We start from the raw sequence: 27,958 nt of genomic DNA on the forward strand, positions 1-27,958 counted from the left end.
CTTATCGTTTTCTTATTATAGTATAAATGACTAAAATACTGGTAAGGTTAAGGCACAAGAGCTTAAAGTATCTGAAATCTAATTATACAATAAACGACTAAAGTACTACTAAGGTTTAAAATAAGAGCTTAAACTAACGGAATTCTTATAATAGTATGAACTGAAATTCTAGTAAGGTAAAGAAACAAAAGTTTAAAGTTTCAATTACTAAAACACTATAAAGGTTAAGAAACAAAGTGTTCAAAGTATCGGAGAGCTTATTCTAGTTAGGGTTAAGAAACAAGACTTTAAACTATAGTAGGTAAAAGTATTGAAAAGCTTATTCAAGTACGGTTGAGAAAACAAGTTTTGAGTAAAAATACTTTATTCCAAGAAGGATGGAAACAAAAATTTAAGATATCTTAAACTTATTCCAGTAAGGTTGAAAAACAATGTAAAGTGAAGACAATTTTAATTTATTAATGCTCATAAACAATAGTTAAAAGTCTCAAAAAGTTTTAAGAATAAGGTTAATTGCGATTGTTGTTTAGAGTGTGTAAAAGCTTATTCTAAGTTGAGTAACAAGAGTTTAAATATCTGAAAGCATATTTCCGTTAGGTTGAAGAAACAAGACTTTAAAGTATCGGAAAAACTTGTTTGAGAAAACCAAAGTGCTTTTTCTAGATAGGTTTAGTAATACTTTCGGAAGGTTAACTTGAAGTCAGAGAAACTAATATTCTTAGGATAATAATGTTTTTAATAACGGAAATTTGAACTTACTCTAGTTAGATTGAATACGAAGTCTCATAATCACGTATTTGAGGTATCTGTTAGCATTACCTATTAAAGTTAACATCAAGATAAATAAAGGTAACAAGTAACAAAAGTGTTTATTAGGAAAAATGATTTAAGTAAGGTAGAGAAACAAGAGTTAAAAGTATAGTAAAGCTTATTAAAGTAGATAAGGAAACAAGATTTAAAATTATAGGAAATCTTATTTAAGTAAGTTTGAGGACATCAGTTTAAAGTATGAGAAGGCTTATTGAAGAGTTAAATTATAGAAGTATTGGAAAGCTGATTCAAGTTATGTTTAGAAACAAAAGTTTAAGAATAGAAAAACTTATTTGTTAGGATGAGAAACAAGAGTTAAAAGTATTGAAAAGCTTATTGTTGTTAGGTTGAGACAAGAGTATAAAGTATAGGAAAGCTTATTGTTGTTAGGTTAAGAAATAAAAGAGTTAAAAGTATAGGAAAGCTTATTTATCTCAAGTTAAGAAACAAGAGTAAAGTATCGAAATTCATATTATAGTATCGACCAAAATATTAGTATCCAGTAAGGTTAAGATAAAGAGTTTAAAGTATCGAAAAACTATAGTCTAATGCTAAAGCTTATCTTAGTAAAATTGAGAAACAAAGAGTCTATAGTATAGACAAGCTTATTCTAATGAGGTTAAGATACAAGAGCTTAAAGTGTGTAACGAACCCCCATTACTCAACTTCTCCATTTACTAAACAATTTTTCATATTTATTTTCTATTTACGTTTTTATTTCTAGACGGCACTAAATTGCAACGCCTTAACATAATAGTTAATTTAAACATAATTTGGTAAAATTAAGGCAGTTATTTCTTAATATGACCAATAACACCTGATCTCATAGTGGTAGTTGGTGGTTACATAGCCGATATAACCTCAGCTTCTGTGAAATGGTATTTTATAACGTATAAGAGTACAGAATGACATGATATTAGCGTTTGAGCTTTCAGGTATTGGTGATAATCCCCCTTCGCTCATTCATATTTTTTTCGAATCAATAAAATACAATGAGACTGAATGTCTGTCTGTCAATACTGTCTGTAAGTTGATGTCCTGTCAAGGAACAAGAGGAGAGATAAAATGTCTCCAAGCCGATATTACGTTATCCTTCGATGCAGCATTAGCTTAAAATTGTATTGAGGTATTTAGGTATAGATAATTAAAGCTTATTTCAGCTACGTTGATTGCAAGTCTTCAAACAAGTAGGTATTTAAGGTATCGAAAAGCTTTACCCTAGTAAGATTAAAAGTATCGTTAAGCTTAGATAAAGCTTAGGTATGGTATGGTTAAATACATGTCAAAGAAACTAATATTTAATGAATTATATTTTAAGTATCAAATTCAAGCTTGGTGTAGTAAGCTTTCGTACAAGCCGTAGAAACAAGGTTGAAAGCATCGGAAAGCTCAAATAAGATTGAGAAATTAGTGTTTAAGGTATCGGAAAGTATGAATGAGAAAAAAGAGTTTAAATTATCGGAAAAGGGCGAGAAACAAGTATTGGACTGCTTATTCTGGTAAGGTTGAAAAACAAGAATTTAAATTATCAGCAAAGGATAAGAAATAAGAGTTTAAAGTATCAGAAAGTTCTTTTTTGTGAGAGTATGGAATTCCATACCCCATGCAATTGCATGTCCTAGAAAAATGCGTTAAGCAACAAGAGTTTGATGATAACTAATTTATTATCTTACGTCGTACGTCATTAAAGTTTCGGAAAAGTCGTTAAAAGTTGTATAATTACAACTTTTTAAAATATCGTCAAGCTCAGAAAATGTTTACGTAGATTGTCTACTAATATTTAAAGAATATTTTTTTTAATGTCGGAAATGTAAGAAGTCGTAGGAAGGAAGGGTTCAAAGCATCGGAAAAATTAAGACAGATTGAGAAACAAGAATTAAGCTAATTAAGTAATTCTAGTGGAAAACTTATTCTAGTGGATCAACTCCACTGAAACAAGAGTTTCGAGTTTAGTAACGATGACTAAAGAACATTTAAACTTGTGCTTAAAGTAGGTACTAGAAAGCTTATTGCAGCATGGTTTTCTATATCAAGGACTAATATTTTAAGAGGCATGTTTTAGTATCAGGGTTTTAAGTTGTTTCAGTATCAGGGTTTTAAGTTGATTATAGTATAATTCGATTTAGGTGGTAGGTAGTAAATATAATTATATTTAAGCGATGTGACGTCAATAAGTGAAACCTTGTATCCAATTTTGAAAATAAATTTATTCTATTCTATAGTTCAATACAAATATGAAAAGGCAACAAAATAGTGGGAAGCATATTTGATAAGGTCTTAAAAACTAATTTGTAAAGTTGCGGAAAGTTAAAAAAGTTCTGGTAAGGACGACTAAGTTAATTAAAACAGATGTTTATATGCATGGGAAAGCTCACGCTAGTCAATTAAGACTACAAACCAAAAAAATTAAAGCGTTTAAAAAAGGCACATATAGGAAATTTAAAATAATCCTTTTTTTAAATAAGGCTCTTAATGTGGATGGGAACAGGATGTGGATACATAAAGTTGGATGTAATTTTTGGTAAGCTTCTTTGGATTTGGCATGCCTGTTATTAAAATTAACTAACCTGTTAATTTTTTTAAATGAAAACTTTACAATGTGCTTACTTTGGGAGATTGTTATTTAATTGTGGCTGTTGTACAAGTTCAATGGAAATGTCTGGTCTATACCTATTACTCGAAGTTCAACTTCTGTGAAAATCATTATATTTCGGATCGAAAGTTTGTTCTCTTTGGTTCTGTTTAAAATGCTAAAACTTTGTAAATATGTGTTTTGTGAATCGTTATGGTCTTTATGTATTTAGTGCATTTCTTTGTTAAATTTTATTTGGGAATTAATAGAAAAATAAATTTCCATTTCGCTGTAAGTATTTGGAGAAAACTACCTGGAATGGTGCGTTTGAAAATAGCTTAGCATGGTCCAATGCTGTTTCTATTAGTATCAATAGTGTTAAATGTATAACAAAGCTTTGTTTTTATTTCAATATTCATAAAACAAATATTCTAGGTTGACGGTACAGGATAAGGTGTAAAAGGTTTAGAAATAAAAAGCTAAGAAATAAATGAACGGCTGTGCTTTTTTTGAGTGAGGTTGAAAAGAAAATATAGGTACTAGTTTACATTTTGTAGATAATAATGATAACGTGATTACGAGTATTGGAAAAATATCAATCGTTCAAAGTTTTAATAAAAAATCTAGTGTTATAGAATAGAAAAACTTGTCCTAGTAAGGTTGACTTAAAGTGTTAGAAACGAGCATAGCATAGTATCGAAACGTAAATGTTTAAATCTGGACGAAAAGTTTTAGAAACGAGAGTTGAAAGTATTTGATAGTAGTCATATTAAAGAAAGGTTGATTACAAATCTTAAAACAAAAATTAATAGTTATATAGAAAGTTTGGAAATGTATAATAAAAGAATCGGATTGCGTAAAAAAAAATAACAAACTTATTGAAGAGTTTTGAAAAGTTTATTCTTTTTCTAACAAGTATAAAATAAGTATTAGAAAAAGCAGTAAGCGTAAAATGGACTACGTATTTTAAAAAGAGGTGTTAAAAGTATTGGAAAGAAGATTCATGTGTATGTGAAAATATTTGGATTTATAATAAGGATTCATAAACAACGTAGTAGGTAGTTAAAATGTATACCAGTCTAAAAAAAGAATTGAAAGAAGTGAAAAGCATTTCTAGTACAAGTCTTAGAAAATTGTTACAAGAATATAAGTTTGAGTAACATTGACTACAAAACTAAGAAAAAAATGTTGAAAAAAAAGCAATTTTCAGAAATAAATTAAGCCTTCGTTGGTTAATTTATAAGAGATCTGAAATGTTTTATTTTAGCTAGGTGCGAATCAGCCTAATTATGTCATGTATATGTATATTTTTAGAATAAAGGTATTTTGTAAAACACAGTGACACGATAGTCAAAAAATCACCTAAGTCATTTAGGTACCTACTTTAGTAAAATATAATTAAATTATGTTTATTATAGGTACAATATATTTATAGATCTGGATTAAAATTTGATTTTGGCTTTTGTGTCCGTTTCTGAAGAATGTGTAGTGTGTAGTCATTGTAAACAAATTTCTATGGTTAATAAAAAAAATAATTTACAGACGAAAGATTATTCTTGTGTTTTGTTGTTAAAATAAAAAAGCTTGATTATTTTTGACGTGATGTAAATGGGTCACAAATGTAACGAGTCCTGCATTTCCGTGTGCTTTGCGTTATACATATATTATATATAAGAAAGGTTTTTCCGGTAATCAATATAGAGTTAATTACATCTTTAAATATCATTAAAGTGTAAATAATTTTAGCTCATTCCTGGAACGGTCCCCTTGACAATGGCTTAGCATGGTTTTTCAATAACATGTCTAATCTGATGTCTAGTTACTTGTCTAACATTTACACAAAAATTACAATAAGGTTAACAACCATTTGTTTGCTTGATAAGATTGCCAAACTGGGAAAAGTAATTTAATAATAAATCATACTTGAATAGCCTAGAAAAAAAAATCGTATAAAGTACAACTGTTATCATATTTATACATACATACATACATAAACTCACACACTCACACTCATATTTATAAATTATACATTTATAAGTAATCACATACCTGCCTAGGTGTAGGAGAGGAGGATCGGGTAATAAGGGGGGAAGATAGGAACTAAATGAAAAAAAAACATATTTGAAAAAAAAGGAAAGATAACAAAATTTTCAAAGGTATAAAAGAATAAGTGTAAGTGAGACTTTTTTGTAATTATATCGTTGATATAGATACTAATGCGAACTAGATCTAGATGGTAACCTCAAATGAAATTGGTTGTACATAAAAGTTTTGAAACAAATAAGTATTGATTACGAGACATAGAAACAGGTGTTAACGGTATTTAAGTGAGGTTGGCTATGAGTTTAAAAAAGTTTTCAAGAGCGTCGAAAGTTATATAGATACAAGCGTTTAAAGCATCAAAAAGTATATTTCTAATGTTATAATATCTTAGAAATAAGAAATTGAAAGTATCGAAAATTATATTATAGTAAAATAAGACTGCAAATCTTAGAAATAGGCACTAAAAGTATTGAAAATTAAAGTATAAGTAAGATAGATTGCGAGCCTTGGAAATAAGTACTGAAAGTATCGAAAATTATATTATAGTAAAGTAGACTGAAAATCTTAGAAACATGCACTAAAAGTATTGAAAATTATATACAAGTAGATAGATTGCGGGTGTTGGAAAGAAGTATTTAAAGTATCAAACAGCACATAACAGTTAAAACTGCAAGCCTTAGAAATAGGCATTAAAAGTTTTGAAAAGTAAATAAAAGTAAGATAGTATTGGAAACATGTATTGAAAGTATCGGAAAGCATATTATAGTGGACTGAAAGCCTTAGAAACGGGCATTAAAAATATTGTCAAGTAAATTAAATATAAGATGTATAGCATATTATAGTGAACTGAAAGCCTCAGAAACGGGCATTAAAAGTATTGTTAAGTAAATAAAAATAGGATAGACTGCGGGTCTTGGAAACAAGTATTGAAAGTATCGGAAAACTATAATATGGTTCTATGTGAGCCTTAGAAACAAATTTTAAAAGTATCGGAAAAATGAAGGAGACTAAGAATTAAAAACAATTATAATATCTAAGTAGTACCAAGTACTCAGGTCAGATAGGATAAGACATATTATTTATGAAGAAATATGGAAAGTGCACATGTTACTAACATGACGTACCTATTCTTTAATAAAATTAATTTAATGTTGTAATGAACTAAATACACCTTGTAATTTTCTACGAGATATAGAGAGCCTTGAACTGCAAAATAATAATTATAATTCTTCCATACTGAAAACAATACGCTTCACCTAAGCTTCGAGCACACTATTTCACCTTAGTATCTATTTCTGTTTATTCGTGTGATTGTGATTCACTTCAATTAATATTTATGTCGGCAATTGGTATGTATGTATGTTTTAAGAGGTTGCTTAGCAGTTATGTTTTCACAAGCATGTATAAAATTTAATATTTAAATGCGATGTGAACTGAACATGCTAAATAACGCACGTAGATACTTTTTTCGAAACCAAATTGTTTTTAATTGTCTAATTTTCAGAATATTTCTGCATTTGTGTTCATCATTGTATTTAACTAAACAAAATTATTTCTCAAAAAAAAAAACTATTATGCGTTGCTTTGTAATTACCATGACTTGATATACGTATATGAAATGGAGAAGAAATATTTTTGGCCATATAAGGCACACGAATAAGTCAGTTTATAAGCCTCTTAATCTTAGTAAGGACTCATAAAAGAAGGACAATAGCACACATTAGTTAAGAAATTAAACATCGCTTCAATGTTTTATGTTGAACATTTAACATTTATTAGGTTGATAATTTTGCTTACAAAACTGAGATAAATTTCTTATAAAATCAATGTAAAAGGGTTAAAAGCCTAAAGTTATTAAAAGCACAGATTCTTACAGTCTGAATAGATTGAATATATCGGAAAGCTCGTACATTTTATTAAAATGTGGTTGCCTACTATCCTATAAAATCAATTTCAGAAATATCAGACACCCAAGGTATAATAAAGTATTTTGCTATAAAAATTTAACATTATGCTCATTAGCTTATGAAATGCAAAGTATTTGGAAGCTTTAACCCCTCATCAGTCCAATTGATCAAAGTTTACTTAGTTGGACCGTTGACCACATAAGTTTAATACCATAAGTATTCCATAAGAATCTAGAAGTGATCACTAAAGTCATTTAAGGTATTATTCAAATATATTTTACGTCAAATTCTGATCTCAGAATTTTATCAGTGATAATCTCCAATAAAACTGATTAATTACTCAATTTTTAAAAAAGCCTATAAAAAGCTCAGGTTTACTTGTGAGATACAAAGTTATATATTACATGTTCTTATTATAGTGACACAAACGTTAAATCTTAGTTGGTAATCACTTTATGCACCTCGTAGTAAAAGGTACGACGTAAATTGACTTTACACCTTCAACTTAACACAACAACGTAAAGTGAAGTAGCTACTTACTTATTTTGATTTACTAAAGTTGTTGATAAATTCGTTTTCATATTGTGTTTGAAAATGTCTTGAAATTCATTTGACGAATTGGAAATCACTAAAACAAAACTTGGCACATGTGAAAAACAAAATATATAGGTACGCTTCACATAAAAAAGCACATAAGTCATACATAACAAAGTTTGTGTTTAATTATTGTTTAGGTTTGCTTTATATTACTTAATTCTATCTATTGTCACAACTTATACACAGTTAAACTTAATAAATTCCTACTAGAATTGGTAATGCGCTTTTAATTAAAGTTCAGCAAAAATTTTTCTTCGTTTTTTTAGCATGAATCAATTTGTGCAAATGTGGTGTAAAGACCTTAGCCATCGCACTTAAAAAATATCCTTATTCACTTTAATTTATTATTTCATAGGCAAGTTAACATATATTTAAATTTGTTTTTATATGAAATACAAATATTTTTTTAGACACAATTGTGTTGCTTTTTACAAACATATTATAGGTATTTAAGTTGAGGTTAGGATTGGTTATTTAAGGAAGTATCGAAATGCATTAATGATTTTAGTCAATTTGACTTTCCTATATATCGGAAGCGTATTTAGAAAATAATTCGAATGTAACGTAACGTTATAAGTGTATGCTATATCGGAAAGCTATAATGGAAAAGAAGTTGGATTCTAGGCTATATGACTAAGTATTGGAAAGCTATAAGTGTAAGAGCGAAAGATAAAGTAATAAGTGTATACAATGAAGTGTATCACACAAGCTATATGTTAGTAAAGTGATTGGCTACCTGTCTATGATATAAAGTGTGTAAGATATAGGACAGCTTTAAAGCAAATTGGTTGGCAGCTAGGGTTTGTGTCGGCATCGGAAAGCTACATGTTTGAGAGGTGAGCGAGGCTGTGTAATAAAATATAAGAAAGTTAGGTATTAAGACGTTGGCATCTTGACTATGGGAAAAAGCATATACAGTATTGGAAAGCTATACGTAGGTACATTGAGGTACAGTAAGGAGGTACAGGAAGATAGAGGGGTAATGTATCAAATAGCTATATGTTAAAGAGGTTGCTTACTAAATCATATCACGCGTTTCTATTACAGTTATAATGAACATATTATTAGTTATAATGAACATATTAGTTGTAATCAACTTAATGAAGACTATTATTTTATTGTATGATCATCACGGTTAAATTTTCATATTTGTTTTAATCATTTAATCGTGTAGTCTGAAAATTGGTATTAATTTGGTGTTTTACATGAATTTTTTTTTTGCAAAATAGTTCTAAAATTTAGACAACACCGGTAAAAATTGTTGGATATACATATGTCTATTAGTCCATATGTTTCACATATGCTTAAATCACATGACTCACACATACCTACCCTTTGTTTGTGTTTAATTATTGATTGGGTTTGCTTGAAATACCTACTTTAATTACTGTACTGCTCTTGGCAATTAGTTATGTGCTTTTAACGGGGAAGTTAGCAAATATTTATGTCCGTTTTGTTAAGTAGCATGAATCAATATCCCAAAATGTGATACAATTAACCTCACAATCGCACTTAGATTGCATTTTAATGCTCAAATTCACTCATTTATGGTCATTTAAGTTTATTTTATTGACAGTCAGTTTTACAACGAATAACTGCAGGTTAAATTAATTTATGAAAATAATTTAAGACTACATGAATAATATTTTTTCTTGAAAATCTAATAATGTTTCTAGTGACACTTTAATATATGGAAAATAGAGTTTACGCTGTATTGTAGATATTTATTTGTTAAAAAATGCAAATAGCCTATCAGTTAAAGTATTGGAAAGCTATATATTAACGAGGCTTGCTACTAAGCTACGTGATTAAGAAAATAATCGGAAATCTATATGTTAAATAGTTTGGCTTCTAAGCTATATTATAAAATATCGGAAAGCTATATGTTAAAGAGGTTGCCTACTAAGCTATGTAATGAAGTATCGGAGTGTGAGGTTGTTCTCAGCATTTGAGATAAATCATGTCTTTACACAAAGCATCGTAGAGCTTTATAAATATATTTATTTGACACTAGGTATTTAAGTAAAACTAAGTATCGGAAGTGCAGTTGGCCAAAAGATAACGTTAACTATTTAAGAGCGAGATAGGCTACTGGGCTTTGATATAAATCGTGTGAAAGCCATCGGAAACCTCCCAGAGGTTTAACTCTATGCAATTGCCACTAAGCTAAGATATGAAGTACGAGTATGTTAAATATAGGAAAGTTAAATTGGCCACTACGTTATAATAAGAAGATAAAGATAACGTAACGTATTGGCGGGCGAGGTTGGCCATGTAACAGAGGTTAGTTCTAGGCTATATGGGACAAAATGGGACAAACATAAAGTATAGCATCGGAAAGCTTTATGTTAGGTAAAAGGATTGAGATAGTGTTTAAGATATTATACATCTACATATATAGCAAATAGAGAGAGATGGATTATTCATATTTTACACGTTGTCTTACCTATCGGAAAACTATAAATGAAATAAGTAGGTTGGCAACTAGGGCTGATGATAATGTATCAGAAAGCTATAAGTATGTTAAAAAATAAGGTTATGAGACAAAGTGCATTACTAATTGGAAAGCTATATATTACATAGATTAGCAACGTAGGATGTGTAATAAAGTAGCTGGAAGGTATATGTAAAAGACGTTAAATTCTTGATTATGCGTTAAAGGATACAAAGTATTCAAAAACTATAGGTAGAAACATTAATGATAGAGGGATAAAGTATCGGAAAACTTAACTTAATGAAATCTATAATAGTACGATAAATTTTTTATCACGTTTGAATAATATTATCTTTTTCACATTTGTGTTAATAATTAATCATGTATTCTATACATTGATCTTAATTCGGTGTTCGAAAATTGTATGCAAATATTTCGATAATATTGACAATATCGAAAAAAATTATATCTTTTTATCTCGGATCTACGTCTGTAGTACATACAAACCTTTGACCTACCCTTGTTTGTATTTAATTATTGATTGGGTTTGCTTGAAATGCCTACTTTAATTAATGCATTGCTCTTAAAGATTTTTTATGTGTGCAATTGGTTATGTGCATTCAACGGGGTGCTTAGCAAATATTTTATCTGCCGTTTTTGTTAGTTTGCATGAATCAATATCTGAAAATGTTATGCAAGAAACCTGGCAATCGCACTTAGTATTAGAAATGCTCCAATTCACTCAATTATGATCATAAAAGTTTATTATAGAAGTTTATATACTGGTTAGTTTGACAACGCGTACTTATAGGTTTAATTAATTTATTAAAAAATATAACTAGATTACTTACTTAAATAATATTAACTTGAGTAAATTTTTTTTTAAATACTTAAATTATTAATTAGATAAGTAAAGAATCGAAAAGTTTTGTGTTAAATAGATTGGCTACTAAGCTATTCGCTAAAGTAAGGTATCTGAAAGCTATGTATATTTTAAATATATACTAGGCTATATGATCAAATGAAGTATCGGAAATCTATATGTTAAATAGTTTGGCTTCTAAGCTATATTATAAAATATCGGAAAGTTATATGTTAAAGAGGTTGCCTACTAAGCTATGTAATGAAGTATCGGAGTGCGACATTGTCCTCAGCCTTTGAGATAAATCATGTGTAAAGCTTTATAAAGAGCTTAATTTGACACTAGGTTTTTAAGTAAAACTAAGTATGGGTAGTGCAGTTGATAACGTAAACTCGCTCTTAAATGAGCGAGGTTGGCCATTGGGCTTTGATATAAATCGTGTGAAAGCCATCGGTAACCTTTTAGAGATTTTAATACAATTGCCACTAGGCTAAGATATGAAGTGTGTTACGTATCGGAAAATTGTTAAATATCGGATAGTTAAGTTGGCCACTAGGTTATAATAAGAATAAAAAGATAACGTAACGTATTGGCGGGCGAGGTTGACCATGAAACAGAGGTTAGTTCTAGGCTATATGACTAAGTAGAGTATTGGAAAACTATATATTATATTAATGGAACAAACATAAAGTATAGCATAGGAAAACTATATGTTATGTAAAAGGATTGACTACCAGGCTATGACATAGTGTTTAAGATATTTGACATCTATAAAGCAAATAGAGAGAGGGGATTATTCATATTTTACACGTTGTCTTACCTATCGGAAGACTATACATGAAATAGGTTAGCAACTAGGGCTTGTGATAATGAATCAGAAACCTAAATGTTAAAAAGTAAGGTTGTGAGATAAAGTGGATTACTAATTGGAAAGTAATATGTTACAGAGATAAGCAACGTAGATTGTGTAATAAAAGAGCAGAAAGTTATGTTAAAGACGTAAGCTTCTTGACTATGCGATAAAGGATATAAAAAAATGGAAATCAATAGATAAAGTATCGGAAAAATTTACTTAATGAAATCTTTAATTGTACGATGAATCTTTCACATTTGTGTTAATAATTTAATCATGTAGTCTATAAATTGGAAAATTGTATGCAAATATTTAGATAACATTGACAATATCGAAAAAAATTTCAATCTTTTTATCTCGGATCTATGTCCATAGTACAAACGTTTTACATAAGTTTAAATCACATGACTCACACTTACCTACCCTTGTTTGTATTTAATTATTGATTGGGTTTGCTTGAAATACCTACTTTAATTAATGCATTGCTCCTTAAGAATTTTTATGTGTGCAATTGGTTATGTGCTTTCAACGGGGTGCTTAGCAAATATTTCATCTGCGGTTTTTGTTAGCTTGCATGAATCAATATCTGAAAATGTTATGTAAGAAACCTGGCAATCGCACTTAGTATTGGAAAAGCCTAATTCACTCATTTATGGTCATAAAAGTTTATTATAATAACTGTTAGTTTAACAATGCGTACTTACAGGTTTAATAAATTTATAAAAATTATTACAAATTATTTTTTCTTGAAAATACTTTATTAAATACGTTTTAATGAAGGCAAATGGGTTATGAGATAAGTAAAGAATCGAAGAGCTTTGCGTTAAATAGAGTAGCTACTTAGCGATTCGATAAAGTAAGGTATCTGAAAGCTATGTATATTTTTAAAGTTAAATAGATTGGCTACTAGGCCATGAGATAAAGTATCGGAAAGCTATATGTTAAATAGGTTGGCTACTAGGCCATGAGATAAAGTATCGGAAAGCTATATGTTAAATAGGTTGGCTACTAGGCCATGAGATAAAGTATCGGAAAGCTATATGTTAAATAGGTTGGCTACTAGGCCATGAGATAAAGTATCGGAAAGCTATATGTTAAATAGGTTGGCTACTAGGCCATGAGATAAAGTATCGGAAAGCTATATGTTAAATAGGTTGGCTACTAGGTCATGAGATAAAGTATCGGAAAGCTATATGTTAAATAGGTTGGCTACTAGGCCATGAGATAAAGTATCGGAAAGCTATATGTTAAATAGGTTGGCTACTAGGCCATGAGATAAAGTATCGGAAAGCTATATGTTAAATAGGTTGGCTACTAGGTCATGAGATAAAGTATCGGAAAGCTATATGTTAAATAGGTTGGCTACTAGGCCATGAGATAAAGTATCGGAAAGCTATATGTTAAATAGGTTGGCTACTAGGCCATGAGATAAAGTATCGGAAAGCTATATGTTAAATAGGTTGGCTACTAGGCCATGAGATAAAGTATCGGAAAGCTATATGTTAAAAAGGTTGGCTGCTAGGCCATGAGATAAAGTATCGGAAAGCTATATGTTAAATAGGTTGGCTACTAGGCCATGAGATAAAGTATCGGAAAGCAATATGTTAAAAAGGTTGGCTACTAGGCCATGAGATAAAGTAAAGTATCGGAAAGCTATATGTTGAAAAGGTTGGCTACAAGGCTGTGTGATAAAGAAAAATATCGTAAAGCTATTTGATGAATAGGTTAGCTACTAAGCCATGAGATAAATTATCGGAAAGCTATATGTTATATAGATTGGCTACTCGGCTATGTGATAAAGTAAAGTATCGGAAAGCTATATGTTATATAGATTGGCTACTAGGTCATGAGATAAAGTATCGGAAAACTATATGTTAAAAAGGTTGGCTACTAGGCCATGAGATAAAGTAAAGTATCGGAAATCTATATGTTAAATAGGTTGGTTATTAGGCCATGAGATAAAGTATCGGAAAGCTTTATGTTAAATAGGTTGGCTACTAGGTCATGAGATTAAGTATCGGAAAGCTATATCTACACTAATATTATAAAGAGGAAAACTTTGTTTGGTTGTAATGAATAGGCTCAAAAACTACTGGACCGATTTTAAAAATTCTTTCACCATTCGAAAGCTACATTATCCACGAGTAACATTTGGAAAAAAATAGGGTTCCGTAATAATATATAAAAATAATTGGCAAAACAGCGTTTGCCGGGTCAGCTAGTGTTATATAAATTGGCTACTAGGTCATGAGATAAAGTATCGGAAAACTATATGTTAAATAGGTTGGCTACTAGGCCATGAGATAAAGTATCGGAAAGCTATATGTTATATAGATTGGCTACTAGGCCATGAGATAAAGTATCGGAAAGCTATATGTTATATAGATTGGCTGCTAGGCCATGCGATAAAGTATCGGAAATCTATATGTTAAATAGGTTGGCTACTAGGCCATGAGATAAAGTATCGGAAAGCTATATGTTATATAGATTGGCTACTAGGCCATGAGATAAAGTATCGGAAAGCTATATGTTATATAGATTGGCTGCTAGGCCATGCGATAAAGTATCGGAAATCTATATGTTAAATAGGTTGGCTACTAGGCCATGAGATAAAGTATCGGAAAGCTATATGTTATATAGATTGGCTACTAGGCCATGAGATAAAGTATCGGAAAACTATATGTTAAATAGGTTAGCTACTAGGCCATGAGATAAAGTATCTGAAAGCTATATGTCAAATAGGTTGGCTACTAGGTCATGAGATAAAGTAAAGTATCGGAAAGCTATATGTTGAAAAGGTTGGCTACAAGGCTGTGTGATAAAGAAAAATATCGTTAAGCTATTTGATGAATAGGTTAGCTACTAAGCCATGAGATAAATTATCGGAAAGCTATATGTTATATAGATTGGCTACTAGGCCATGAGATAAAGTATCGGAAAACTATATCTTAAAAAGGTTGGCTACTAGGCCATGAGATAAAGTATCGGAGAGCTATATGTTAAATAGGTTGGCTACTAGGTCATGAGATAAAGTATCGGAAAGCTTTATGTTAAATAGGTTGGCTACAAGGTCATGAGATTAAGTATCGGAAAGCTATATGTTATATAGATTGGCTACTAGACCATGAGATAATGTATCGCAAAGCTATATATTATATAGATTGGCTACTAGGTCATGAGATAAAGTATCGGAAAACTATATGTTAAAAAGGTTGGCTACTGGGCCATGAGATACAGTAAAGTATCGGAAAGCTATATGTTAAATAGGTTGGCTACTAGGCCATGAGATAAAGTATCAGAAAACTATATGTTAAATAGATTGGCTACTAGGCCATGAGATAAAGTATCGGAAAGCTATATGTTGTATAGATTGGGTACTAGGCCATGAGATAAAGTATCGGAAAGCTATATGTTATATAGATTGGCTACTTGGCCATGAGATAAAGTATCGGAAAGCTATATGTTATATAGATTGGCTACTTGGCCATGAGATAAAGTATCGGAAAGCTATATGTTATATAGATTGGCTACTAGGCCATGAGATAAAGTATCGGAAAGCTATATGTTAAATAGGTTGGCTACTAGGCCATGAGATAAAGTATCGGAAAGCTATATGTTAAATAGGTTGGCTACTAGGCCATGAGATAAAGTATCAGAAAGCTATATGTTAAATAGATTGGCTACTAGGCCATGAGATAAAGTATCGGAAAGCTATATGTTAAATAGGTTGGCTACTAGGCCATGAGATAAAGTATCGGAAAGCTATATGTTAAATAGGTTGGCCATGAGATAAAGTATCGGAAAGCTATATGTTAAATAGATTGGCTACTAGGCCATGAGATAAAGTATCGGAAAGCTATATGTTAAATAGGTTGGCTACAAGGTCATGAGATAAAGTATCGGAAAGCCATATGTTAAATAGGTTGGCTACTAGGCCATGAGATAAAGTATCGGAAAGCTATATGTTAAATAGGTTGGCCATGAGATAAAGTATCGGAAAGCTATATGTTAAATAGATTGGCTACTAGGCCATGAGATAAAGTATCGGAAAGCTATATGTTAAAAAGATTGGTTACTAGGCCATGAGATAAAGTAACGAAAAGCTATTTGTTAAAAAGGTTGGCTACTAAGCTATGTGATTAAGTAAAGTATCGGAAAGCTATATGTGAAATAGGTTAGCTAATAGGCTATGTGATAAAAAAGTGTCGGAAAGCTATATGTTAAATAGGTTGGCTACTAATCTAATTTATAAAGTATCGGAGAGCTATATGTTAAAGAGGTTGGCTACTAGGTTATATCATAGAGTATCGAAAAGCTATATGTTAAAGAGGTTCTCTATTAAGCTACGTGATTAAAAAAAGTATCGTAAATCTATATGTAAAATAGTTTGGCTTCTAAGCTAGCTAGATCTAGATACATTAAAGATAGAGGGATAAAGTATCGGAAAAATTAACTAATGAAATCTATAATTGTACGTTGAATTTTATATCACGTTTGAATAATATTATCTTTTTCACATTTGTATTAATAATTTAATCATGTAGTCTATACATTGGTTTTAATTAGGTGTTCGAAAATTGTATGCAAATATTTAGATAACATTGACAATCTCGAAAAAAATTCTATCTTTTTATCTCGGATCTATGTCCATAGTACAAACGTTTCACATAAGTTTAAATCACATGACTCACACTTACCTACCCTTGTTTGTATTTAATTATTGATTGGGTTTGTTTGAAATACCTACTTTAATTAATGCATTGCTCCTTAAGAATTTTTATGTGTGCAATTGGTTATGTGCTTTCAACGGGGTGCTTAGCAAATATTTCATCTGCGGTTTTTGTTAGCTTGCATGAATCAATATCTGAAAATGTTATGTAAGAAACCTGGCAATCGCACTTAGTATTAGAAAAGCTCCAATTCACTCATTTATGCTCATAAAAGTTTATTATAATAACTGTTAGTTTAACAATGCGTACTTACAGGTTTAATAAATTTATAAAAATTATTACAAATTATTTTTTCTTGAAAATACTTTATTAAATACGCTTTAATGAAGGCAAATGGGTTATGAGATAAGTAAAGAATCGAAGAGCTTTGCGTTAAATAGAGTAGCTACTTAGCGATTCGATAAAGTAAGGTATCTGAAAGCTATGTATATTTTTAAAGTTAAATAGATTGGCTACTAGGCCATGAGATAAATCGGAAAGCTAAGTTTATGTTAAAAAGGTAAGCTACTAGGCCATGAGATAAAGTATCGGAAAGCTATATGTTAAATAGGTTGGCTACTAGGCCATGAGATAAAGTATCGGAAAGCTATATGTTCAATAGGTTGGCTACTAGGTCATGAGATAAAGTATCGGAAAGCTATATGTTAAATAGGTTGGCTACTAGGCCATGAGATAAAGTATCGGAAAGCTATATGTTAAATAGGTTGGCTACTAGGCCATGAGATAAAGAAAAGTATCGGAAAGCTTTATGTTAAATAGGTTGGCTACTAGGTCATGAGATAAAGTAAAGTATCGGAAAGGCCATGAGATAAAGTATCGGAGAGCTATATGTTAAATAGGTTGGCTACTAGGCCATGAGATAAAGTATCGGAGAGCTATATGTTAAATAGGTTGGCTACTAGGCCATGAGATAAAGTATCGGAAAGCTATTTGTTAAATAGGTTGGCTACTAAGCTATGTGATTAAGTAAAGTATCGGAAAGCTATATGTTAAAAAGGTTGGCTACTAGGCATGAGATAAAGTAACGAAAAGCTATTTGTTAAATAGGTTGGCTACTAAGCTATGTGATTAAGTATCGGAAAGCAATATGTTAAAAAGGTTGGCTACTAGGCCATGAGATAAAGTAACGAAAAGCTATTTGTTAAATAGGTTGGCTACTAAGCTATGTGATTAAGTAAAGTATCGGAAAGCTATATGTTAAATAGGTTGGCTACTAGGTCATGAGATAAAGTAACGAAAAGCTATTTGTTAAATAGGTTTTCTACTAGGCCATGAGATAAAGAAACGAAAAGCTATTTGTTAAATAGGTTGGCTACTAAGCTATGTGATTAAGTTAAGTATCGGAAAGCGATATGTTAAATAGGTTGGCTACTAGGTCATGAGATAAAGTATCGGAAAGCTATATGTTAAATAGGTTGGCTACAAGGTCATGAGATAAAGTATCAGAAAGCCATATGTTAAAAAGGTTGGCTACTAGGCCATGAGATAAAGTATCGGAAAGCTATATGTTAAATAGGTTGGCTACTAGGCCATGAGATAAAGTATCGGAAAGCTATATGTTAAAAAGGTTGGCTACTAGGCCATGAGATAAAGTATCGGAAAGCTTTATGTTAAATAGGTTGGCTACTAGGTCATGAGAAAAAGTATCGGAAAGCTATATGATAAAAAGGTTGGCTAGTACGAGATTGGTATGTTAAAAGATATTAGGGAAGTATAAGAACGCTTTATGTTAGAGATTGGAGTATCAGAAAACTATATGTAAAAGAGGTAAGCTATTATATTATGAAAAGAAGCGTGGTACGCGTCGGAAAAATTTATATAGAATCCTTAAATAATCCTTAGTACGTGTCCTTAAATCGGAAAGAGTATAGTTAAGATAAGTTTAGAAAAACGATTAAAAAATAAAGTCATTACATAGAAAACTAGTACGGGAGGTAGGTATGTAAGTTTGAGTGTAAGTGTTAAATAAGTTTTCAAACTATCGGAAAGCAGTGTATAAAATAACGAAGAATATTATTTGACTTAATATTAGGTTTTAAATGCATCGAACGATTTAAAAATAAATATTCTTAAGTAACTAAAAGTAGTTTGTTCAAATTATTGAAAAGCGTGTAAAAGAAGTTTTAAGTATTGGAAAACGTAAGAAAAATCTGAGAGGGAGGAATATCTGAAAAAATACTGTGTACATTTGAAACATTTGAAAAAAAAATAACCGCTGATAAATTTACAACGATGACGTTAAGGAAAGGTTAAAAAATCTAAAATGTGCATTACATTTGCTTTGGTAAACTACATTACCTACTTATTTATTATAAAAAGAATATGTGTTGTAGGTATGTAAGGATTCAACGAAATCATACTAGTTAATAACAGTTAAAGTAGATTGATGTATAAACAATGATAACTGCTGTTCGATCGTTATAAGACTACGCCGATCATTAATAACTTTCGATTTTAAAAACAAGTGCGAAAATGTTAATAAATAATAAAGCTTTTTATAATTTTTTCCGCAAAAAATCTTGTAGGTAGAAATTATGAACAAAAATATCTGCTTACTTTTGTTATTACTGACTCTATCTACTTATATGTTTTATTAAGTTTGTTTATAAAACCACCTGCGACCTGTTATTCGTTTTCTTGATTTACAGCTTATGTGTATTTATTTAATGACAGCTATTCATCATAAATACAGAAGTTGACTGCATCTGAGAAGAAAAGGTTAAAATAGTTGTACGACTATTAAATTACTTATATTTTGTTGTGTTTTATGTTTAACCAAATTATGCACAAACCCTTTGCAATATTAGTTTGACCATCAATTGTAAAAGGAGGCTTGAAATATATTTATCTACAAATTATACCTAAGTATATATTATAGTATCAAGTTTGCTATCATTGTGGTTTGTGGCTTGTGGTTTGACACAAAAAAAAAACAAATATAAACCTCGTAATACCCTTAAAACGGAATGCTTAAACGTTTTTAACATATAAAGTCAAAAATTTAGAGATGTATCTAATATTTATATCTACTTATGTTAATATTTGAATTTTTATGTTAATTTAATCAATGTGTCCTGTTTTCCAGTATGAGTAAACTAATTAATAGCAAAAATTCAGAATTCCATAGAAATATCACTATATTGGTTTTTGTGTTGACTTTTTTTTTATCCATTATTTTAGTTATAATTCCCTATACATTTAAGTAATATACTAACATCAGTATACCTTTAATGTTTTAATGTATTAATTATTATATTATATTAATGCTACAACAATAATCAAATTAATACATACATACATACATATGGTCACGTCTATATCCCTTGCGGGGTAGACAGAGCCAATAGTCTTGAAAAGAATTAATCAAATTAAATAACTAGGTACTAGATAAAAACTGTGAGTTCTTAACTATGCATATTTCGGTAACAAAATATAGGTTAATAATAGGTAGATGTTATGGAAATAAAAGCAGTAGGAAAATGTGGATGAATTTATTCGTGTGGGTACTGATTAAATAAGAATAGAAATGCTTTAAACATAATTTTTTCTTTGTATTTTAATTTGTAGGTATATATTATATGTGTGTGTTGCTTTAGAATTCTTCCTAATCTTGAGCTCTGTTTTGAATGTGCGTTTAAAGATTTGGAGTAACACTAACAAGCATGGGTCGTGAGATGGAAGGATTAATTTGCCCGCTAGTATCACAAGGCTATTTTTTCAAAAGAATAATTGATAGAATTAGAAGTTTGCTTCAAATCGTAACCATCTAATGTGGTCTTTTTGAATAATGGCATACAAGTATGATTAATTGCATCTGGTAATATTGGGTAAATTATCAGCATAGAAAATGAATTGCTTGTTTCAATTTAATAAAACATTAAAAATAGGCAATTATATTACTTAGATGAATGCTCATTGGATTGAACATGTTAATTTAAATACTGCAATCGTTATAATTAGTGCCGTGTGGTTTCCGGCACCAATACAAAAAAGAATAGGACCACTCCATCTCTTTCCCATGGATGTCGTAAAAGGCGACTAAGGGATAGGCTTACAAACTTGAGATTCTTTTTTAGGCGATAGGCTAGCAACTTGTCACTATTCGAATCTCAATTCTATCTTAAAGCCAAATAGCTGAACGTGGCCTATCAGTCCGCTCAGGACTGTTGGCTCTGTCTACCCCGCAAGGGATATAGACGTGATTATATGTATGTATGTATGTATGTATGTTATAATTAGTTAACGTAGATGTACGCGTAAAAGTATAGAATTTTGTATTAAGTATTATATAGGTATTAGGCATGCATGTAAGTAATTTTCCCCATATAGAAATATAAATCTTGTCACATATAAATGTTTTACTATGTGTCGATTGTAAAGGTCTTGAATAGTAGGTACCCAAATCCTTCAAGTGCATACGAGTAGATACCTACATAAAATAAATAACAAATATATGCACGTTGTAAGAGTATGTACGATTAGATAGGTGTGTATGTTAATTTTAAGAAAAGTAGGTATATACAATTTTATGTAAAAGAATGTTCTGTCTTGTAAAACCAATATAAGTATAATAATAAAAAAACTTTCTAAGAGAGCCTATGGCTAGTAAGTACCTACCTAGTGAATTAAGTTGGGTAAAATACTTAAATATTAAATTTCTTGACTCTGCGTTAAAAAATAAGAAATCTTTAGCAGTCAGTCAGTACCTGAGGATGAAATAAGTAGGAATTAATGAACGAAATATGGCGTATCTATACGAGAAAATCATAAACGTTATAAAATGGCATTAAGATGGAAAGATATTCTTGAAAAAAAAAATAAGCATAATACATTGAAATATAATAAATATGTAACAGAGTTAACAAAAATATTGAAATAATGTTAATTTATTAACGCTAGGAATCGGAAATATCTTTAGATGCAGCATTAGCAAAAACAATTTTTTATGGATAGCCACATAATAGGTATTCAGAATATTTTATTACATTATTAAGATATCTGACTTGTATGTTTGAAATATCTTTATGGTGTAGACCACCATGTTAGTATGACTACAAACAATAAGCTCGAACATGCGCAAGCGCTTTATTGAAAGTTAACTTGAAAGGAAAAGATACTGATGAGATATTAGAATCTGAAATATCGTAACGGAACAAACATAAAAATATCAAAGTGCAATATGCAGGCAACGACTTACAATTAATGAAATAAATAACTAACAATTGCTTTAGTCAGAAAATCTACAGCGTATATCGGAAATAAATCTTTACATATACATCATATATATGGTAAAATTCTTTATATCTAGAACCGAGGACCATGATAAATATTTAGTCAGTAAGTAACAGACTCATGTCAATGTGACGAATGCTTTCTAACAGAACCACTTAAGATATTAAAAACACAAAAATATGGGATTATATCTAAGTATATAAAGTCTATATTAAGTGAGGTATAAAAACTGCAAAAATGTCTGAATTATTTTAATATGAGATAACTACGCCATCTATAACTTTCTATTTATATAAAAAAATTATCCGTTGACCTATGCGTAAGAAAACGTATCAAACTTATTATGATAGTGATTGAAGTATTTCAGAATTTAAGAACTAAAGTAAATCGTTTTACAATAAAAATTCATAGAATAGAAACTATACTGTAGATTATAATAAAAGAGAACTCGATATTAAAAGTAATGCTATACACTATATTCTAAAATCGTAACAAATTTATATATCAGTACGTACAGGGAAAACATATACCTACCTACATTTGTTAAAAAGTTAATAAGTGCTGATTACTGCGGGTTTATCCTAATGGAATCTCTTCCAGTAGAGAAAATTTTAGGAAAAAAAATGAAAAAAGTGAGTGTAAAAATACATGAGCAAAAATAAGAACATAACAAAAGTTCAAATACCCATTTAAATAACAAAACGTATAAAAAGTGCAAACGTCTTAAATTATATAATTTGTAATAAAAATAACATCAACGGCCTCCGTCTGCGTCAATATTTGAATCTATGAAAACGCAAAAACTCAAAGAAAAAAAACAAAATTCAATAATAATTAAATTAAGTATTTCTGAAATATTTGTAAATGAAAAATATACAATGGATGACAAAATTATAAAACAATAAACTTGATTGACACCAATAAATACAAATAAAATATATAATGTACCTACCTGCTTAATATTAAATTATGCAAGTGTACTTTCTTTAAAGATTTGAACTTTTTTATATTTTGTTGCAAAAATTGCGGATTTCAATAATTTCAAAATTTAATTAATTTTTGATAATGTTATTTTGATTTGTTTTGCATTTTAAAACTGATTCTAATATTTTTAATTTTGTTTAATTAATATCTTCTTATTTATTTATTATTAATATTTTCTTTTATTTTATTATTTAAATTTTGGTGAAATGATCTTGAAAGATCTAAATGTACACTTGATCGTCCTAAAATAATATAATTAAATACATAAAAACAAATAAATGCCTTTAAACTTATTCTCTCGTTTTATTTCCTCACCCACACTCCATAGACGAAAAATAAAACTAACCTTAAATATTTACCTACTGTCCATTATTGTGTATATTATTGTTTTCTTTTTATTTTTCGTCTGTAGAGAATTCTATAAATCTTAAGTACAGTCAATCGCATATCAGATTAACCTACATGGAACTTATGCACTAACAGAGGCGAATTTGCAATATGGTTACATACATTATATATAGCATTGGGTAGGTTGATATGCTTTCGACTGTACCTAAAGAGAATCTGCAAACAAATGGCAGTTCTGTGCCTAATTTAGTTTTGAGGAGCCAGTTTATCAGGTGCATGCTGTCTATAAAATTACATTGCGAGTTTGTGGGGAACCATAATTAGGGCCTCTAAAACTTAACCAGGGCCCCAGAATAACGCAAAATGAGGACGAAAGAGAAAAAATCATGTTCGCTCTACTTTTCTCTATGGAATGTTCATTTAGTTTTGAGGAGCCAGTTTATCAAAGGTGCATGCTGTCTATAAAATTACATTGCGAGTTTGTGGGAACCATAATTAGGGCCTCTAAAACTTAACCAGGGCCCCAGAATAACGCAAAATGAGGAGGAAAGAGAAAAAAGCATGTTCGCTCTACTTTTCTCTATGGAATGTTCTCATTGAAAATGTTTTTCAAGATGTAGAAATGAAGGACAAAAGCTAGTTTACAAAAACCCTAGGTACCGAAACATATTGTTCATTAATTTGAGCGTAAAAGGAAATAGGTGCATTCACCTAGTGCAAAGCTTTTACCATGATCTTTAGTATGGTTTGGGTTGCCTTCAAAAGGTTACGGAGGTTGGACGGGAGACGCCTCGTGTAACAACCTGATTAGGTAACCGAATTTAAACCATGGGCAAAATGCGCACCCCGGGCTCTACACCAGAGAGATGAGAATACCGAAAATAGAGCCAAAGGGAAGAAAAAGACAATGCGTATGTTGAGAGAGACAGAGAGCGTTCTGGATTGGTATTTTAGATAGTGGCTCCCTCTGTCGATCTACAGTGGTACCACCTTATAGCCAGAATGTGCGATGTAGATTGTAAATGCCTATAAGTACCTAACATGCAGTAGTACTTTCTGGAGCTGGGCTGGCTGTAAGTGGAAAACATGTAGAAAAAGAATCATCAGAACAAACAACTGAGAATTTATTTAGTAACTTTGCTAGTTTTCATTAATAGATATACCTACCTAATGCCTGATACCTAGGTGATTATTTGGTAAATATAAATTCGCCATTTTGTCATCGATCTCAATCTCAAGGCAGAACAGAAAAGCATGCTCTTTGATAATAACTAATGCTTTAAATCGCCAGTAGATGGCGTAATAGGTACTATTTTTTATAAGAGAAGGAGGAGAGGTGTTTCCAGTATGCCTGACGATAAATCTTGTTATTAGGTTCATATAATAACCAATTCTTATCAGTGGCCTACTTTCAGTTCTAAATCCACAAATCCTAACAGCTTTTCTCTACATTTCATCATAATTAATTTAGTGATTCCACATTGATTCGATAGGTAAGTATAGCGATACTTTTAAAAGTTTTAAACAACATGTACCTAACTGTGGCTGTAGTATCTCTAAACACACATGTACATTGACAGGAAAATCACGTCTTTATCGCTTACGGGGTAGACAGGCCTAATAATCTTAAAGATAAACATAAGATTTCCATTTCTATAAATGGAAATCTTATGTTTATCTTACCGCACAAATTTTCAAAGTCAATCAAGGGCCACGCTCATAAACTTGGGAACCTTCTATAGGTGATGAACTAGCAAGCTGTCATTATCATTAAATCTAAATTTCATCAGCCATTCAGCTAAATGTAACCGAGATGCATTCGAGATTTATGTCTGCCTTCCCCGTTATTGATAGATATAGTGGTGGTGAGGTAGGTATGTACTTATCAACCGCCTCTCTAGTCCTTTAATTTAGCGGTTTTATTATGAATTGTTTTGGGGTCTATTAAACTCCCACTGGACCAAGTTCTTTGGCTACTCATTCCTAGTTTGGGGTGTGTTGAAACTCAAATACTTATCTAAAAATAATTATTACTCAAACAATATGAACTTACCTGATTCCGATTTTTATGTGCGCTGTATCGATACAGTATGACACTTACATATTTTGGGAAGGAATGAAACACAACGTGAATGTGTAAAATTATGTATATTGAATCATAATAACTGTCACAACAAGAAATTGCCTCGAACCTACCTTACACACTGCGGCTGGCGTCACTCTTACCTTAATCACTTATATACTATCTTAATCAACTTAACTTTACATCACATTTAGAACGAGATATTGTTTTATATATAAGTAACAATGGCCGACGATATTTATATCACCACAGAGCAATTCGTAACCATAGACATTGGAATAAAGACTGTACAAGTGGTAAGTAATGGTGAAATGTGTTGTCCTGTCCTTTATATTGCATCTCAATTCTAAGATTAATTGACGGCATTGCACTATGTAGAAAAATACTTACGATGAGTCAACGACAGCCGGAGTGGCAACATTGGGTTGACCTTCCAAATCATCGATATGCAACTGTTTCAGAAAGACTTGGTTCAACTAGACATTGGCTTGAGCGCGATTTAAGCAAAAAGCCATTGGTGCGTCAAAAACATACCTACAATAATTATTTATACCACTTCTATTGTCTTAAATAAATCTAAAATCTACGGCGGCGATCTCCATTGCCCTGTGGGTACCACCTTACTCCGTTTTCATCAATTCTTAGCCCTAATTCAATATATATTTACTCATGTTAGCCGAAAAGGGTAGATAAATTAATATTCAATACTTAGATAAAATCGTAAGAAGGTATGTCTTTTTTTTAAATTAAGTATACTTAGTTATCTAACAAAAGGAACAGGTACCTAAATAAATTTGAAATTGAGTGCGAATATAATCAGTCGAAAAACAAAACTTCATCTTTAATATAGATATTCATAAACATTTAATTTTTTTTTTATATTTTAGGATAATTAATAAAGACCGTTTTCTACATTATTTAACTACATCAACCCTTACTTTAGCCAGATTTTTTTAGTTTGTACGTCTTGTCCTATGCCTATGTCCATATAATTATACTTAGGTACCTATGTAAGGGCCTTGTGAAAATCGCATAATCAATTATTTTTATACAAAGATTTATATAAAGAGAAATAAATATAAAAAAATAATCACAAGAAAAGCTATTGAGACAAGACAACATTGCTAATCCTTTTTTACGTTTTTTTTTCACCTGAAACTTATAGGTACTTAAGTATGTAGTAAGTAATTTGCAATTCTCCAAATAATTTTACTACGTATACCATCTTTGGCAGACTTGGTGTTATTTTGGAGGAACAGCCTACAATATTATCGTGAACAAACATTTTGTCAGTGAAGGGAAAGGTTTAGGTATATACTTGATATTTTACTTTAAAGCGATGGGTTAGCCAGTAATTTTATTTCAATTAATGTGCAAAAGTTCAAGTACCTAGTTATCGGTATATTTTTAAGACAAAAATATAAATAAAGTTGTGGATGAACTTTTGCTTTTTTGTATTACATTGTTCCCTCCGTCCTATTAGTACAATATTGATTCAGCAAAATTCCGGAAAACCGGATTACATTTTATCTATCCCTTCCTTTAAAAACATAACCCTTTCCGGCCAACTTCTAGAGAAAATTCTCGTTATAAAAAGCGAATTGTGCGTATATATTTTGCTTATTATAATAAAACTAGTTTCATCAACAAAAATATCACCTTACAGCGTACATATTATGCGAAATTGTATATGTTGGCTACATTTCAGTCAGTCTTAGTGTAGCCGATTACCTAAAAATGTATGAATTGCAAAAAGTTCATAAAATACGTAGTAATTGACATAGAACACACAAATTGGAAAGGAGACGAAAGGGAGTAAGGTGTTCGCGCGGCTGCCTAACAGTTTTATCTTTTATTTTTATTCTTCATGGTGAGACGCCGCCAGAAGCTCGTCTTCTCCGCTGGCGGCTGCTCCTCCCTGGTCTCCTCTGCTCTGGTCTCACCCCGCAACATGTCTAGGAACGTGGGGTCGTTCTTTCGTACGTTTTTCTCGATCTTCACCGCTTCCGCACTGAGTTCCGCCTTCAGTTTCTCCGGGCTCGTGTTTTCGACCTTAAACTCGTTAGGATCTTCAACGAACGCCTGCTGAAGGTCACGCATGATCTTTTTCCGTATGGTCTTTTTCATACTTAAGTGCCTCTCTAGAGTTTTGACGTCTCCATTAGCGTAAGAGCGGTAGTCTTCCTTTTTCTTCTTGGTCTTTTTGTTTTTATCTTCGTTGTCGTCGAAACTCTTGGTGTCGTATTGTTGGTTGAGGCCGAAGATGTCCCTGAGGTGAGGGATGGCCCGCTCCGACGTCATGTTGGAAGGTGGCACCGCTCCCGCCCGATGTGTATCACAGACACATCATCGTGGATCCTGGAATAGAGAAAAGAAACACTTGAGTAACACATCAAAATAACTAACAATGGTCACTGGGCTGACAAGTGAAAATGAGAATCTGAAATTGCTGCTAATCTCATAAATCAAAATTCAGACACAAATGAAAGTAAAGCGCCGTGGA

General features: G+C 30.9%; 1 protein-coding gene and 1 long non-coding RNA gene across 2 annotated transcripts in view; one reads left to right on the plus strand and one right to left on the minus strand.

The window, feature by feature from the left end:
- The first annotated feature begins 15 nt into the window (after positions 1–15).
- LOC132901955 (uncharacterized) lies at positions 16–21,710 on the plus strand. Its single transcript, XR_009656956.1, has 2 exons — positions 16–15,855; positions 15,899–21,710. It is a non-coding gene; the product is annotated as an uncharacterized LOC132901955 (long non-coding RNA).
- Positions 21,711–25,501: 3,791 nt separating this feature from the next.
- The window catches only part of LOC106143557 (uncharacterized), a 46,644-nt gene continuing 44,187 nt past the window's right edge, over positions 25,502–27,958 (minus strand). Inside the window, exon 3 of the mRNA XM_013345681.2 lies at positions 25,502–27,813. Coding sequence (XP_013201135.1) covers positions 27,301–27,756 — 456 coding nt within the window. The 5' untranslated portion in view covers positions 27,757–27,813 and the 3' untranslated portion in view covers positions 25,502–27,300. The remainder of the gene's footprint in view (positions 27,814–27,958) is intronic.

The sequence above is a fragment of the Amyelois transitella genome, chromosome 7, assembly GCF_032362555.1.
Source record: "Amyelois transitella isolate CPQ chromosome 7, ilAmyTran1.1, whole genome shotgun sequence".
Lineage (NCBI taxonomy): Eukaryota > Metazoa > Arthropoda > Insecta > Lepidoptera > Pyralidae > Amyelois > Amyelois transitella.